Here is a 14,660-nt window from a genome sequence, read left to right on the forward strand (position 1 = left end):
GGGAGATTAGCAGACATTATAGGGGAATTTATCAGAGATTGCAGACATCAAAATAAGGGTAATTATACTATTAATGCAAATAACTTAATAACTAGATTTCAAGAAGCCTTGTTTAGGTCCAACAAATCAGATGGTCCAAAGGAAATGCATTGTGTTCATGGAAAGAAGCACAAGGTCTCTTATTCACTTGAGAATATTTGTGGTGTCCTCTTAAAATGACTTGCACAGATCCTACATATGTAAGTAAGCAATAGGATGCATGCTAGGGCTACAGCTCCTACCGTAACTAAACATATTGTTTACTTACCATCTTTCTTTTCATGTATTTTTTCAGCAACCCTCATTTCTCTTTCATTTTTTCTCAGACTCCTTTACTAGGCTGTCTTAGTTCACACCTCTTACCCCTTCCACACAGCAAAGTCTTTACTTGCACCTAATACTGAATACTAAATACTGATTTGTATTCTAGCACCGGAAGATTTCATGATAGTATATTGCATCTTATTTTTAAGGGTAACTTCAAAAACAACAGACAGATCTATCAATGAAATAATCTTGTGCACTAGATGTACCTCTAGGTCCTTTGGACTCTAAGTGCTAAGCATCAGAAGATGAAACACCAAATGTAAAGTGTTACAGACAAGAATGTCAACTTACCTGTGACAATTACCTCAAAGACAAAATCTCACTCCTTATAACAACTGCATTTTGATCTGTACTGACCTTTATGGAAAAATGAGGACGCAATTAAAAATATATTACCTTTCAGCAGGTCCATGGAAGATTTTGATAATGCTTCCTTAGGACATTCCATCATATTGATCAGCCACTCAATAAACTGAAGATAGAAATATATGAAAAAAATCTGAATTAAAAGAGCCCCTGTATCAGAACACGATGAATTATTTTAAGTTTGACAGACAATATTTGATTTCTGCTAAATTCAGTTATCAAATCAGAGGCAGTGGCCAATGAAGCTTCTGCCCAAAGTAAACAAACACCCTAGAGTGTTTTCTCCCTATCAGTGCAATCCTTCCCATAGCTGGATCTGAAACTCCCTTTGTTCCTTCTCATTATGTCAGCAATAATTCTTTGTAAGAAGAAGGCACACTAAACAGCTTGCCTCCAGCTTGCCTGTTCATACCTTTAACCTATTAATATAATTCTTTCTTATCAGTCTCTTGTCCAAATGTTTTACTGCAAATCCTTCAGAACTCTTATTGCCTTTGTTCCTCTTTTGACCTCTCTCATTTTTTGTTATTTTTTTCTGGCAGTGTAGGGTGCCTGGATGACAATGTGGTATCTAAACTCATAAGGATGATTTTCAGGGCAAGGCCTCACATTCTTCCTTAAAACCTAATTAGGCACTTGCATACTAACAGCTCACCCCTGCATTCCTCTGACATTCTGAATTCTGATTTCAGGGGTAACTCTGAGAACAGAAGCATGCTCAGAGAAACCAGTTCTCAACAGATTCCAGTTTGCACAAAACAGCTTATCTATAGATTAGTAACAGTACTTCCACATATAGCAACTACATGCATTGCACAGTAGGTTTGCCAAATTAGGCACAATTTTCCACATTTATTTTCAACTCATACTTCAAAATAAATGACACACACTGCAAACCGTGAAGAAGATCTTTGACTGCTCTGAATTTACAGTATGGTGTGTCCAGCTGCAGAGGATCCTTCTTTCAGTGTTTAAAACACTGCCTTGCTACCAGCAGTTCCCAATTCTCTTCTCTTGCCTGTATTTTCTTAAGAGTTTGACTCCCAGCTTTGGCTTTTTTTTTAAGAAACTACTCTCATATCTGATCAAAAATAAAGTGAGGTCACAATTCAGATGCAATAAAATATAAAGGAAATGAAATCTCAAGATTTAAGGTGACTACCAAAAACGGAGTGCTTTCTCATGTAAAGTGCTTACCACTATATGCAATTTTACCTTCTGTGTTTGTTCTTTCCACGGTTCTTTAGCCAGCAAAAGGGAAAGGCTACTTGGAAGGAGAGTGAGAGTCTCTTGCACAGCAAACTTGTCAGTGGGGTGCTTGCCAATGTGTTCCTCATGTAATTCTGGTGATACCATGTGGTGTTTCCACAGTGACCAGTCAGCACTGAGGCCAAGCAGTAATGGTGCACCATGGTCAGCCCAGGCCAAGACAGAAGCTGCAAACAGCCACAGGAGGAAATCTATGCACTAAACAAGTAAAAGGCAAAAATGCACTTCATTAAATGAATAATACAGAAGGAGAAAAAAACAAAACAAAACAAAACAAAACAACCTCACCAAGAAAACCCAACAAAAAACCTCAAAAAAGAACTCAAAACTCAAAACAAAAAATCCAAAAAAGAAACCAACCAAAAACCCAAGACCAAAATCCAGATGATGACTTGCTCTTAAAAACAATAATCTAAAAATTCAGGTAAAATTCACAATATAAGAACTAAGAAGTTCTTAATGTCCTTCTATGCTAAGAGCATAAGCCTCTTTATAAATTCAAACTAAGATGTCTACTGAAAGAAAAGTCACACTCTTCTAAAATAATCTTTTAGATTATTATTATTTTGATCAGCTTTAGATTAAAGCTGATCCACAACTCATTTAAAATGGGGAAAGAACTTTTTCACAGCAACCTGACTGTTGAGGGAAATCAGAGATGGCCACCCTTGTGGTGCTATAAATGTTTGGGAAACATTGCAGCAATGTAATTAATGTCCTTCTGATCTAAGCAGCAGCTTATTTTATGTCCTCCAACAGAAGGCCAAAAATAGGTGAACAACATTATTTCTCTAAAACTGTCCAAGCCCTCTCAGAACCAGAAACTACAGAGTTCTGACCTGCCTAGACAGATCTACTAGTGAATTAAAATTTTCCTTCAATTGTTCTAAATACAGTAAATTTAAAGAAATTATTTCCTTTAGTTGCCTTAAGGTTCTATCATAACTTAAATGTAAAGGTTATTTTAAAGTAAGAGTTTTAAATACACATTAAATCACAAAAATTGTGAAGATCTTCTCTCTGGTGGTAGGATCACAATCTTCTAAATGCAAAAGCATGGGGAATAATTCTTATTACTGAGGAAAAATGCAAAATATATCAGAACTTGCTTCTGTCCTTGCTCCAAATAATTTTCACAGCCATTACCTCTTTCAGATCAACATTTTGTAAGGGTGTTGACTTGTATGCTACATTTCTAATGTAGCCCATCAGGTCTAACATCCAGTCCATTCTTTTCAGAACTCCTAGAAAAAGAGTAAGAACACTGACTCATGTCAAACACTAGAATGCACTGCTTTTCATTAAAAAGCAAGCACAGAAAATCACTATAGCAGGAAAGTACCAACTGTAGAAGAACAAAGATCACCAACACCACTATCACATTTGATTAATTCTACCACTGACAGAAAACATACAGGCCATTAAATAGTACAAAAATGTTGCTTATAATGCAGGCAACACACTGAACACACACATACACACAAAAAAAAAAACCAAACAAAAAACGGAGAGAGAATTATTTCACATAATGGCAGCCTGCAGGACTCACTAACCAAGTCTGCACATATGACTGCTACAGAACCTTAAAGCCTTCCTCAATGAGCAAATTACTGTGAAAATGGGCCTACAGTGTTGAGAGGGTCAGTAAAATATGGTCAAAGCATGCAAATAAGATCAGCCCTCAATTCATCTCAAGGATGGAAGACATTTCATTGATTCAGATTCTGCTATCCATAATCTGTTCTACCTCCTAGAAGCTAATAACCATGCTCACCACCAAGACCGCATTACATCATACATTACTATGTCCATGTAATCTTTACAAGTGCCCCCTTTCATGCTGTGTCCTCTTCTACCCAAAGAATCCTCACTTCACTCAGTTAAAGCTCACTACTCTCTGAAGTTCTTCAAACACAGCTGGCAGCTAAGGCATCTGGCAATATAATGCTTTGAAGTTGTTCAGTGAACACAAGCAGACAAAAACCTTTCTGCCATGAAAACGAGACCTCATTCTTGTATCCTTCTGTTCTTGTTCCTTCTTTATCTTCCTGTGTGATTCTCCTACTTCTCTTGCATCAGCCCCTATGCTTTGTCAGACCCATAGGTGAACCAGCCCAAATCATTAACCCACCAGATGACTATCTGGTAGAGGTATGAAGAGGAAAAAAAGGCAATTTATTTCCTGTGTTAAATCAGTGCAAGGAGTTCAGGAAAGGAAGTTATCTCCCTAGTTCAACCAGTCTCATGGGAACATTCCCCCACCTTCTGTGTCACATACAGTTAAGTCAGATTTTAGGTCAGATAGTTAGCAGAATTGCAGTATTAAGAGGTCTCTAAGGTACTATGTGCATCTGTAACACTACCCTAAAAAGAGCGGGAGACACAGATCTAGTTAAAACTCTGGTCTGTAAACCACATTGATGAAACAAATGACTTGTAGCTGGACCACAGAAAAAGAAGTAACTGGAGAAAAATATAAAAAGCAGAGTACTTGAATAATAAAAGAATTCTGAAGACAGTAGTTTCTAATATGGAAAAATTTGGAAACACTTTAGTTAAACCATCTTGAAATTATTTTAAAGGAGAGATAGAATTATTGTAGATTCATAAATATCTGTTGGTTGCATAGTTCATTTTTCTTTAAGCATAATCTTACCTGTATTTTCATGTCTCACAATGCGAGCATGATAGAAACTATGCAGGAACATCCATAAAATATTTTCCTTCTGGTGATATCCTGCCACAGTATGAATCACAGCACTCAAGTTTGTCAGAGACAATCTGCCTTGAGAAACTAAATACACTTTCATGAATGTGGCCTTCTCTATATTGTTCTGCAAATGCAATAAAAAATGTTAAATTGAAAGGTATATTTCTTGTGGAAACACTAAATTCTGCATTCCTCTTTATAAAAAAAAGTAAGAAACTCTTTGAATGACTTCATTTTCCTTAAGACATATTACACAGAAGACTGTACATGCTACTTGAACTTTACACTGTTTGAAAGAGGCCAGCAAAGTCTAACTCAGTACAGCCTGTTTTCATACTGCTTTAAATTTTACATTCCCCTTTGAAATGGAATGAACCAGCTTAACAGTTCTGGACACTTAAGTCTTCTTATAAGACAGATACACTGTAGTGACAAAAAGAAGTTTCCTTAAATAATGTTTTCCAGTGTGAAATAAGAAGTGAAAAATACAAGGAAATGACAGTTCAGCTTCCACAACCTATTTGAATGCTTGATGCTCTAGTGAGTTTCACAGCAAACAGAATGGGGAGGGGGTTGCTGCTTTATGTCACCAACGTTTGTTTTTAGAAGCTTGATCTGAAAACATTAAGTTCTTCCACACAGGTCATTTCCTTAGCATTTCAGCTGCTAAGAATTCCTCCACTAATTGATTCCACTTGTGAGCTACAAAATAAAAGCTTTTTTTTCACATTATCATCCTCAGTCATCTTGTCCACCAGGAAACATTCTGAGTGTGAATGTAAATATAGAACATGAAGTCAAGAATGAAAGGTTTTTCAGTCAATTAATTCACATTTTTAACAGAAGCACAGATCCGCCAGTTCAAGGACAGCTAGTCACCATGATGCATTTACAGTCCAATTTCAAGCAGGTGAGTATATTAACCAAAGAGGACTGTGGTCTGCTCTTTGCATAATTGGGATTTAGAAGATATAACACCACTCTGGTTCACACCATTGCTGTTCTGCTATCAGAAGTAATTCCCAGAATCAGTTAGGTTGAAAAAGACCTATGAGATTATCAAGTCCAACATATGATTCAACAATATCATGTCAACTAGACCTCAGCACTGAGTGCCACATCCAGTCTTTCCTTAAACATCTCTAGGGACATTGTCTCCACCATCTCCCTGGTGTGACATTCCCATTCTAAGGTCTAATCACCCTTTCTGTGAAGAAATTGTTCCTAATGTCCAGTCTAAATCTCTCCTGGCACAGCTTAGGACTGTCCTTCTTGTCCTGTCTAGGACTGGTTGCCTGAGAGAAGAGGCCAACCCCCACCTCTCCACATTAGTTAAGACTCTCCTGTTCAAACCTCCCAGGTGAAACCATGAGTACTTCAGTTGCTTTGAGAAAGTTTGGGATATGGATTCTTATCACTTCTGCTTCTCTACTGCCTGCAGATTAGATCCAGAACACTCTTACCTACATGTTAGGTAAAACAATTAATGCTCCCAGTGAGCTAAAATAGTCTGGTGACAATAAAAATGAGAAGGTTGCTTGTTTCATATGATCTGGTGATAAAAGAGCATAATTCAAACATAATTACCTTGGGGATCTGGACAATGCGATTGATCTCTGAATCAGCCATTTCTGAAATACATCTTGCTACATCAATATACATCTCCAGTTCACCTCCCTGCAAACAGAAAAGTAAATGCATGTCTAAATGTCTATTTCTGGCTTTCTTCATCATGAAAATTGGTGAGTTTAGGAACTTGCAAGTGATAATGATGAATAATTAATCTATCTTCTAGCCTCACTTAATCTATTTTAGAAATTCTGTATTTGCTGGGGAATTTGATGTACATCAATCCACAAGAACAATGATATTTGAATACTTTCAAAGAGTTTATTTTATTTTTAATGGCAAAGCGCCATTCTTTGGAAGTATTTTCTGTAGCTAAATAGTTTCTTTAAATCACTGTGAGAAGCTGAATCCTCTGTGGGAAAAAGAAAGCCTTCTCATTGTTTACTTCTTCTCTTTTATTAAAATTTATTTCAGTACTAATACTGTAATTTTCCATTACCAAATTGTTTATGAGGAAGGAGTGCACATTAGATAGGTTTCACAACCATATTCTAAAATAACCATAAATTGAAATTATGCTGCTAATTTAACTAATATAATTTAAAATTGAACATCTAATTCATGTTTTGAATCTGATGCATCAGTGCAAAAAGATAGGACTTACCATCATAAAAAAAAAACCTATTAAAAATTATTATTACTGGGATGGGACTTACCATCATTACTTTTTTAATGATAGGACTTACCATCATTAAAAAAGTACCTAGCAACAGTATTCATACACCTTATACATACTCCTTACCTGAACCTCATTTGGAAGAAGCTCATATATATTCTCCACAGCTTGACACAAAAGGCTCCAGCAAAACTGGGCAGGGTTGGGAAGTTTCATTGCCTGGATGAGCCCCTGTAGAACACACTGGACAATTTCTGGGCTTCTCTTCTGGTTCTTCACTTCAAATTGTTGTATCAGAAGCACTTCAGTAAAAGACTGCAGTTTGTCTTCTGCAACATGTTGCATCCACAGGGACAGGGACATGAAAAGGTATTTCAGAGTTTTCATCTGAAAAGGAAAAATTTTTGCTCAGTTTCAAATTCTAGCTCTTCACTGACCTTGAACTACTGTTGGATAAAATTATAAAAAGAGTAGTGCAAACACAACTTATAAAAGCAGTTAAAGTCATAAATGTTTCTCCATTCTTTTCTTCTTCCCATTTTTGATCAATTTTTTGAATTAAAAAGAGTTCAAACATGTCATTATTCTGTTTTAATTAAAAATGGAAGAACTTACTTTCAATAGAGATCACATCTCCATATAGACAGAGCAATTTTTTATACAGTGGCCACTGAATTCCTACCTAAAGCATTGACTGTCTAGACAGTCAATGACCGAAGTATTATAGCCATAGAACCATGAATGTTGCTGGCTAGTGAAAAAGAATGAATACGAAATGCAGAGCTTCAGTTCTCTGTGGCTCACCTTATTTTGTGACCTCAAATTCCCACTGCAGCTGGAAAAGTGGAAAATCTTTTTTTGGTACCTTACCAATCATGTACCTTAAAACTGCCAGCAAATATTTGCATATCTAAGACTAATGAATTAAAACAAAAAACACTCCTTGAAGACATCACAGAAACAAGCAATTAATTTTCTGAGAATTTTCATTAATCTGCTCCTGAACTTGGATAAAGTGACAGAAATGTGCAGTCAAGTGTTGTGTGGGATTTAGGGAGTTTTACGTACTATACCATGGAATCCACCTTTTAATTCCAGAACAGCAGAACAGCGATGAAGGATAAGACCAAATTTGATTATACTGTAGGTCAGTCTGTTGGGTATCTACAAAATTAAGGCAAGGTTTTCAAGACGTAGCATTTTTTACTAGTTAGCTAGATCAAGAGACCTTGCCAAAAAAAGTAGGTAAGCTTTTGGACAGATTAGGATGGACCTTTTTTTTAAGACTTTTAGCTGGCATAATAAAAGATACTTTTTCTCCCTACATGCCATGCTTTATGTCTCCAGTTATAAGCACTATAGGTTTTAAGCAATAAAGTGACTGTAGTAGGTCTTAAGTCTGCCTTGAATTTCAAGGCCCCAGAATAACCTCTCTCACACTATAAATACTCACTAAATGGTGTTTCTGAAGAATTCTGAACCCAGTAATCCTTTTCTGGTAAGACAGCCTAAACATTGTCACTGAGGAATTTTATATGAAAGAGGTGTTGAACTCCCACAAGTTTTCTGACATACATACACTGAGACTGTAGATAAGGGGAGGTGCCACCCACATCCCTAAAAGCATTGCTGCATTTTGAGATGACTGGGCTTGTGTTACAGCCAGTTCAAGACAGAGATGTTTTACTTCATCACCTAAAATGGAAGAAAACGAACTAAGTTATAAAGAAAATATTTTCCCTTTAAATTTATTCTCAACTCATAAAATAAAGGAGGGTTATTGTTCTACTAGAACATTACATTACAATTTATTTTTCTAAAAATCCTACTTAAAGCTTTTAACACATAGATGTTAGAAGACTCCTCTTTACATTCATGCACTTTCAGCAAGAAGTATCAGCATTTGTTCAAGTTATTTCAATTTACTCAGGAACAAAAATGTGGGAATGCTAAGAAAAGTAAAAATTAAAGGAAAAAAAACCCCTCCTTGCCAAATAAAGTCAAGATTTAATTCACAGAAGGAAAAATAAGTCAATATTCCTGGACTATGATGCTGTCTGAAATCTAAAACCAGCCCCAAAACAGATGTACTGTTTCCTCTGCAAATTCCCTGATTTACAAAAGTAAGACTCCTAAGTGAAAAGCAGGAATTTAAAAAACCCTCCAGACATTTAACAAGTTTCAGCTCTTCATCAGAATGGCAGACCTCAGTATAGAATGGCAGACCTCAGTACAGAAATCTTTTTCCATTATTTTGGAAGTTATTACCCAGTGTAATTTTGTAGAAAGTGTATTTCAAACTAATTATAGCTAGATGAACTACCAAACTGTTCAAATATGTGGAAAAGTGGCATGAAGGCTCTGACATGGGCACTGGAGCAAGCATTTAGCAATTATTAGTAGCAGGATACAATTAGTTGAGTTTTATGATGGGATCTTATATAAATAGTACAAATTAAATATTCAGGCCACTTTCACCAATGTTTTAGGGAACTTCTCAGCTCTGATCTTTAGTTTTTCTTCAGCTAAAACAATGTCCACATGGTGATGACAAATATATACTTGCAAACACTAAAAAGTCAGTCTTGAAAGCATAATAAAACTAACCACTGCACTAACTTCAAGCCCTGAAGAAGACTCCAAAGTTTATGAAAGCTGCATTAGTAAAGAACTCTTGTGACAAATACAAAAGTCTTAATAGAAAACTACTACTCTTACCAAAGTCCAGCCTCATCAAAGGAGAAAGAATGGATGCCCAGTTTACAGGTGGATATTGATGGCTTTCTCCAACTAATGCAATGGGTGCCAGTGCTACTTTCACCAGCTCAGCTGGGACAGATTCAGGGCCTAGAACAGAAGATTTGGTCAGAGTCTAAATTTTATACACACATATTTTACTGAACAGCTCAGCTGTAATAAAGAACTGAAAAGTGTTACAAAATCACTGTTACTTCCTTTTGTGTCTGAGAATTAGCCATTTCATTTATAATGAACAGTTACATTTTTAATGTCCTGTCAAACTGGTTTTTTGTTACTAATAAATAGAAACTTTCTGGTCCCCTGTTCTTGAGTCAATTTACAAGTTAATTATAGATATCACTCATCTAGTAAGGTAGCAATTTTGCATTTCTTATTGGGAGAACAGCAAAGTTTTCTGACACCGCTTTCCTTTCTCATCTTGTAGATGAAGGCCAAAAGAACAGTCAGATAAGTGCTAACCTTTGCTACATACCGTGTTATGTCAACATAAGTTGACTCAGTCCTCCTGGAATCAAAACATAGGCATTTTAACCTCCATTTAAAGCAAAGCTTGCTTCATAGGACAGCAGTGAGCTCACTTAACTCCACATAGAAGCAATCCTCTATCTTGCTTAAGACTACTCTGAGACATCTCTCTTTTACCAGGCTTCCTCATGTAAGACCATACTTTCTTCAGGCTTCTTTGGATCTATCCCAGCAGTAATCTTTTTAATACCACTTTGTTACAGAGAATCTTAATCCAGCATTGTCGCCCTGATTTTCAAGAGCTTTCTAAAGCCTTCTGAGTTTACATTCTTGTAGAGAAGTTTCCCACACAACTTTCTGTAAACAACCTATTGTTTTGCATTCTTTCATAGAGGCGGAGAAATTTGATGTACAGGTAGTTTGTCCAGTGTCATTGGAGAGGTGGCACGTTCACCCTCCAATCCACTGGCACCTTTTGAGAACTATAAAAGATTGGAGGCAGAGAAAATAAATTAGTCTCTTCATCGTGACCAAAGCTGTGGTGCATCGTTTTTCCTTGTGTCATCTGGTGACACAGCATCACTGAAATAAGGGGCAGCATAAAGTCGGCCTGATGATGGGAGTATTAACTGGGCATACAGGCTAACACTTAAAAATGATCTGACTTTCATTCTCACAGGGAAGTAGCATCATCTCACCAACAGAGAGGGAAGGGAAAAGGGTTTTAAAAGTCAAAAATCAGGTGGAGAAAACTAAAGTACTAACTACACAATATTTCCTTATATTTTGAGTATAATTAAATTTCTATTTTCAATACCTCACATCAGCAAAGTTCAAATTTGTACTTAGAAAAGTTCTCTTAGCAAATAAAAGCAAGTGTTTAAGATCATCTTTTATAGCCGAAACAAATTTCTCAGAGGAATACTGTAGTTTGATCCTTACCTTTCTTTCCACTTTCAATAGCAAAGTCAATGGCTGCCCTGATAAAGCTGTTTACAGGTAAGTAACTAAAATCTGGAGGAACTGTGAAGATAAAAAGACTGCTTATATTCTAAAACATCATCAGCAAAAATTATAACCTTCTGCTCCTAGGTAAAATTAAAGGCCAAACTGAGCTGTGTTTCAGCTAACTGATGCTGTAGCTGACTCAGAATATTTAGACCACAAGATTGATAGCTGTATTGGCCTTTTCACCTTTAAAGCAAGCTAAACATTTATGGTGGTGAAAGGTGCCAGATCTGGAAAAAAATAATTCACAGATCAACTGAAGAGCCAGGGATAAGAACTTCCTTAAAAATATATTGGTCACTGCAAGCTGGGCTTTGAAAGGAAGCATTCAAAATTTTAGGAAGTTTAACGCAGCAGAGACATTCCATATCTATCTAACCTTAGGCATGCATGCATGCATGCAGGGATACATAAAAGCAGAAACTTTGAGAGACTTTTCTCTGCGATGTTCATCTACATTTTGTATTTTTGGTTCCCAGTTTAGCTCACACCAAAGCGAACAGCTTCAACTTCATAAGCTTTTGCTTGTTACTGGTATTTCATTAATGACTAATTATCCAGCCTTTACCAATGGATATTGAAACAACAGTGAAATTAGCAATGTATCAGCCCCTCTGAAAGGGCACAGAACACTATTTTTTTATTTCAGCTAACCAGAGAAGATCTGTTCTAGAAAAATACTTCTAAAACGTCAGCTTGGTCTTGTTATAGACTAGTTTTTAAGTACTGATTTTTTTATAGAGTGGGAAGTGCCAATGCAAATAGTAGATTAATCAGTTCTAAAAGGCATGGAGTAGATGTCAAATACATGTGCCATAGGAACTGTAAAACCTGTTTACAGTTTATCCTATAAAAAAATAAAGAAGCAATATACAAGTTTGACCAGAACAATTTAGAACTTTACTCTCATACTACAAATAAAAGCAGATGTGGGGGATCCTATTACTGATTCCTACTGATTCATGTTTCAACCTTTAGGCACACAGGACCATGAGATCTCTGATTCAAAGAGATCATGTCATGTCACTTCACAGGGCTGCCATGTCTAACTTATATTATCTCATGTGTTCCTCACTGTCTTTTTAGTGATGTGCTATTTCTATATGTTCTTTAAGAAGCAGTAATAAAGCATCTTACCAGATGCCCTGTTCTGGGTAGAAGACAAACAGGACATGTGAAGACGTCCCAGAAGTCTTGCTGCATTTGTCTGAAGACCAATCTGCTCTGAGAAACTAATTATCTGTTGAGACAATAAACCAATAGTTAGACAAATTTCTCTACACTGCCTCATTCAAGCTAGATACAAATATTACATAGTTTCTTTTTAACAGAAACCTGCTTGTGCAAGGTGTGAAGGTATGCTAATACATTATCCAAAAGAGGAAACACAGGCTACCTTCTTACCTGTGTAAGGGTTCTGATCACTTCATTCAGCTTACTGTGAAACTGCGAGGACTGAATGCCCTCTGATTTCAGCTGCAAGAGAAAAAGGAAAAAAAGTTAATTTTGTAAGAGATAAAAAAAGAAGCAACAAACAGAGAAAAAATTCTGAAAACAGATTACATTTACACTCATGCCTTTCTCTGGGAGTGGGAGAGAGAAAAAGAGAAAGCTTACATGGCTGAAAACTTTTCCCCGGTGGCATTGCACATGGGCCATATGATGGCAAAACGGAACAAGTACCATTTTATGCACTGCAATTCATTGTTGCTTGGTTCATACGCAACATGAATTATTGAAAAAATGCGATGTCCTGGTTTACAGCCATTGCTGTAGGAATGGGAAGGATGCACCCCATCTTGCCTTCTAGGCAAATTTCTCCATGAGATTAAGGTACCATTTGCTTGCATATTCTGACCTGTATCATGCCACCTTCAGAGCCCACCAGTGCAACCAGCCCACTGACAGCAGCCAGACGCTCCATTGTTGGAGAACCCTGGAAGCATAATTCAGGACCAGTGAGCCAATGTGATGACACAACACTCCTGTAGGACCAAATGCTTATTTCTTCCAACTTAAAAACCATGACTACTATCACTAGTACACCTCTAATCCCAACAGCCTTTTCAGATCAGACTCCAGCATGGTAGATACTACTAATCCCTCTCTTGATGAATGAAAGCTTTAGATGGAGCTTCCTTCTCACTCCTCCAAATCTGAAATAATCATGGATTGACAAATCACTTGTTTTCCTAGCACAATCTGTATTCCACAAAATATACCAGTGCAATTCAACTCAAACCCAGTTTCTTTACTGATAATTACCTTTAGCTGCAATCTTAATATGTAAATTTAGAGTTTGATTTGAAACACCTAACTTTTCCAGATAAATTGAAATTATTTTAATGACTAAGGCACTACAATCACCCGTCTTTTTTCTAGTTTCGATAAGCAGCAGCTGATTTCACAAGACATTTTCACTTAATAACCTAGACTTTATCCTTGAGCACTGTTCCAAATTAGTGAACATGTCCAAATTAAGACCTCACTGAGATAAGCATTTCTCATAAGTTATCCAAGTAGAAGAGAAACGGGGATTTTTTTCCTTTAGCAAACACCCCAAAGTTATACTCTTGCTTCCAAATATTGATCAAACAGCATATTCAGAGAGTCCTAACTTTTCCTAACATCACTCCTGCAGAAGCAAGGAAAATTATGTTCCTACTGTTAATTTTAAACTGCACACCATCCCTTCCCCACCTCCTCTACCCCACTCACGCAAAAAAAAAAAAAAACAAACCCTAAACCAACAAAGCAAGTACAAAACCCAGGATATGCATACAAACTCCTTTACCTCTGCATGCACAATTTTTATCCAGGCTGGCATAATTCTGTTACTCAGGTCTTCAGCTTTCCCATGACCACAAGCTGACAATCCATGTACTATTGCACCTAAAGCTAAAGCAAAACTGTAGGTCTGTAAGGTGAGAAGAACTTATTAAAAACAGATTTTACAAAGGAGTCTGTATTCTTTTATATATTTATTATTGAACCATTACTTATATATTTATTATTTCCCAACAATTAGAGGTAATGTCTTTGTCTAGAATACCAGATGCTTTATTTCAAGTGATATGGGATTTTCTGAGATTAAATCTTTGACACCTAGAGCCTTTGTTTTAGAGAAGATTTTTTGATATGAAGATAAAAAGCACAGGTAGTTAGCTCTGATTTCCTATTTTTCAGATAAACATTCTGAACAGTTGATTAATGTAGCAGGCTTTGATTCAAAATGGTTGCCTCCCCTGGCTCCTTCATTTCCTGGCAAACATTAACCAGAAAAGAACTTGCACTAAAATATGGAGATTATTTTTGGCAATTTGCAGTGTACCCTAGGACATTAGGGATGAAACACACACCTGTAGGAAGCTGTGGCTATATTTATAGTTATGCACTGTCAGTGGTTCAGGGAAAGCAAAAATTCAGAACAGCACAGTTGATGTATTTTCCCACAAAGAAAAAGAATTTATA

The 14,660-nt window shown here is 36.5% G+C and overlaps 1 protein-coding gene across 2 annotated transcripts in view; it reads right to left on the reverse strand.

The window, feature by feature from the left end:
- The window catches only part of FOCAD (focadhesin), a 95,280-nt gene that overhangs the window by 1,046 nt on the left and 79,574 nt on the right, over positions 1-14,660 (reverse strand). For both annotated transcript variants that reach the window (XM_054003141.1, XM_054003140.1), the window contains exons 32-44: positions 13,984-14,106; positions 13,048-13,125; positions 12,594-12,665; positions 12,327-12,429; positions 11,124-11,204; positions 9,675-9,803; positions 8,536-8,651; positions 7,083-7,343; positions 6,299-6,388; positions 4,658-4,835; positions 3,148-3,245; positions 1,948-2,199; positions 763-838 (exon numbers count right to left, since the gene is read on the reverse strand). In XM_054003141.1, coding sequence (XP_053859116.1) covers positions 763-838; positions 1,948-2,199; positions 3,148-3,245; positions 4,658-4,835; positions 6,299-6,388; positions 7,083-7,343; positions 8,536-8,651; positions 9,675-9,803; positions 11,124-11,204; positions 12,327-12,429; positions 12,594-12,665; positions 13,048-13,125; positions 13,984-14,106 — 1,657 coding nt within the window. The remainder of the gene's footprint in view (positions 1-762; positions 839-1,947; positions 2,200-3,147; positions 3,246-4,657; positions 4,836-6,298; positions 6,389-7,082; positions 7,344-8,535; positions 8,652-9,674; positions 9,804-11,123; positions 11,205-12,326; positions 12,430-12,593; positions 12,666-13,047; positions 13,126-13,983; positions 14,107-14,660) is intronic.

Source organism: Vidua macroura, chromosome Z (assembly GCF_024509145.1).
Source record: "Vidua macroura isolate BioBank_ID:100142 chromosome Z, ASM2450914v1, whole genome shotgun sequence".
Lineage (NCBI taxonomy): Eukaryota > Metazoa > Chordata > Aves > Passeriformes > Viduidae > Vidua > Vidua macroura.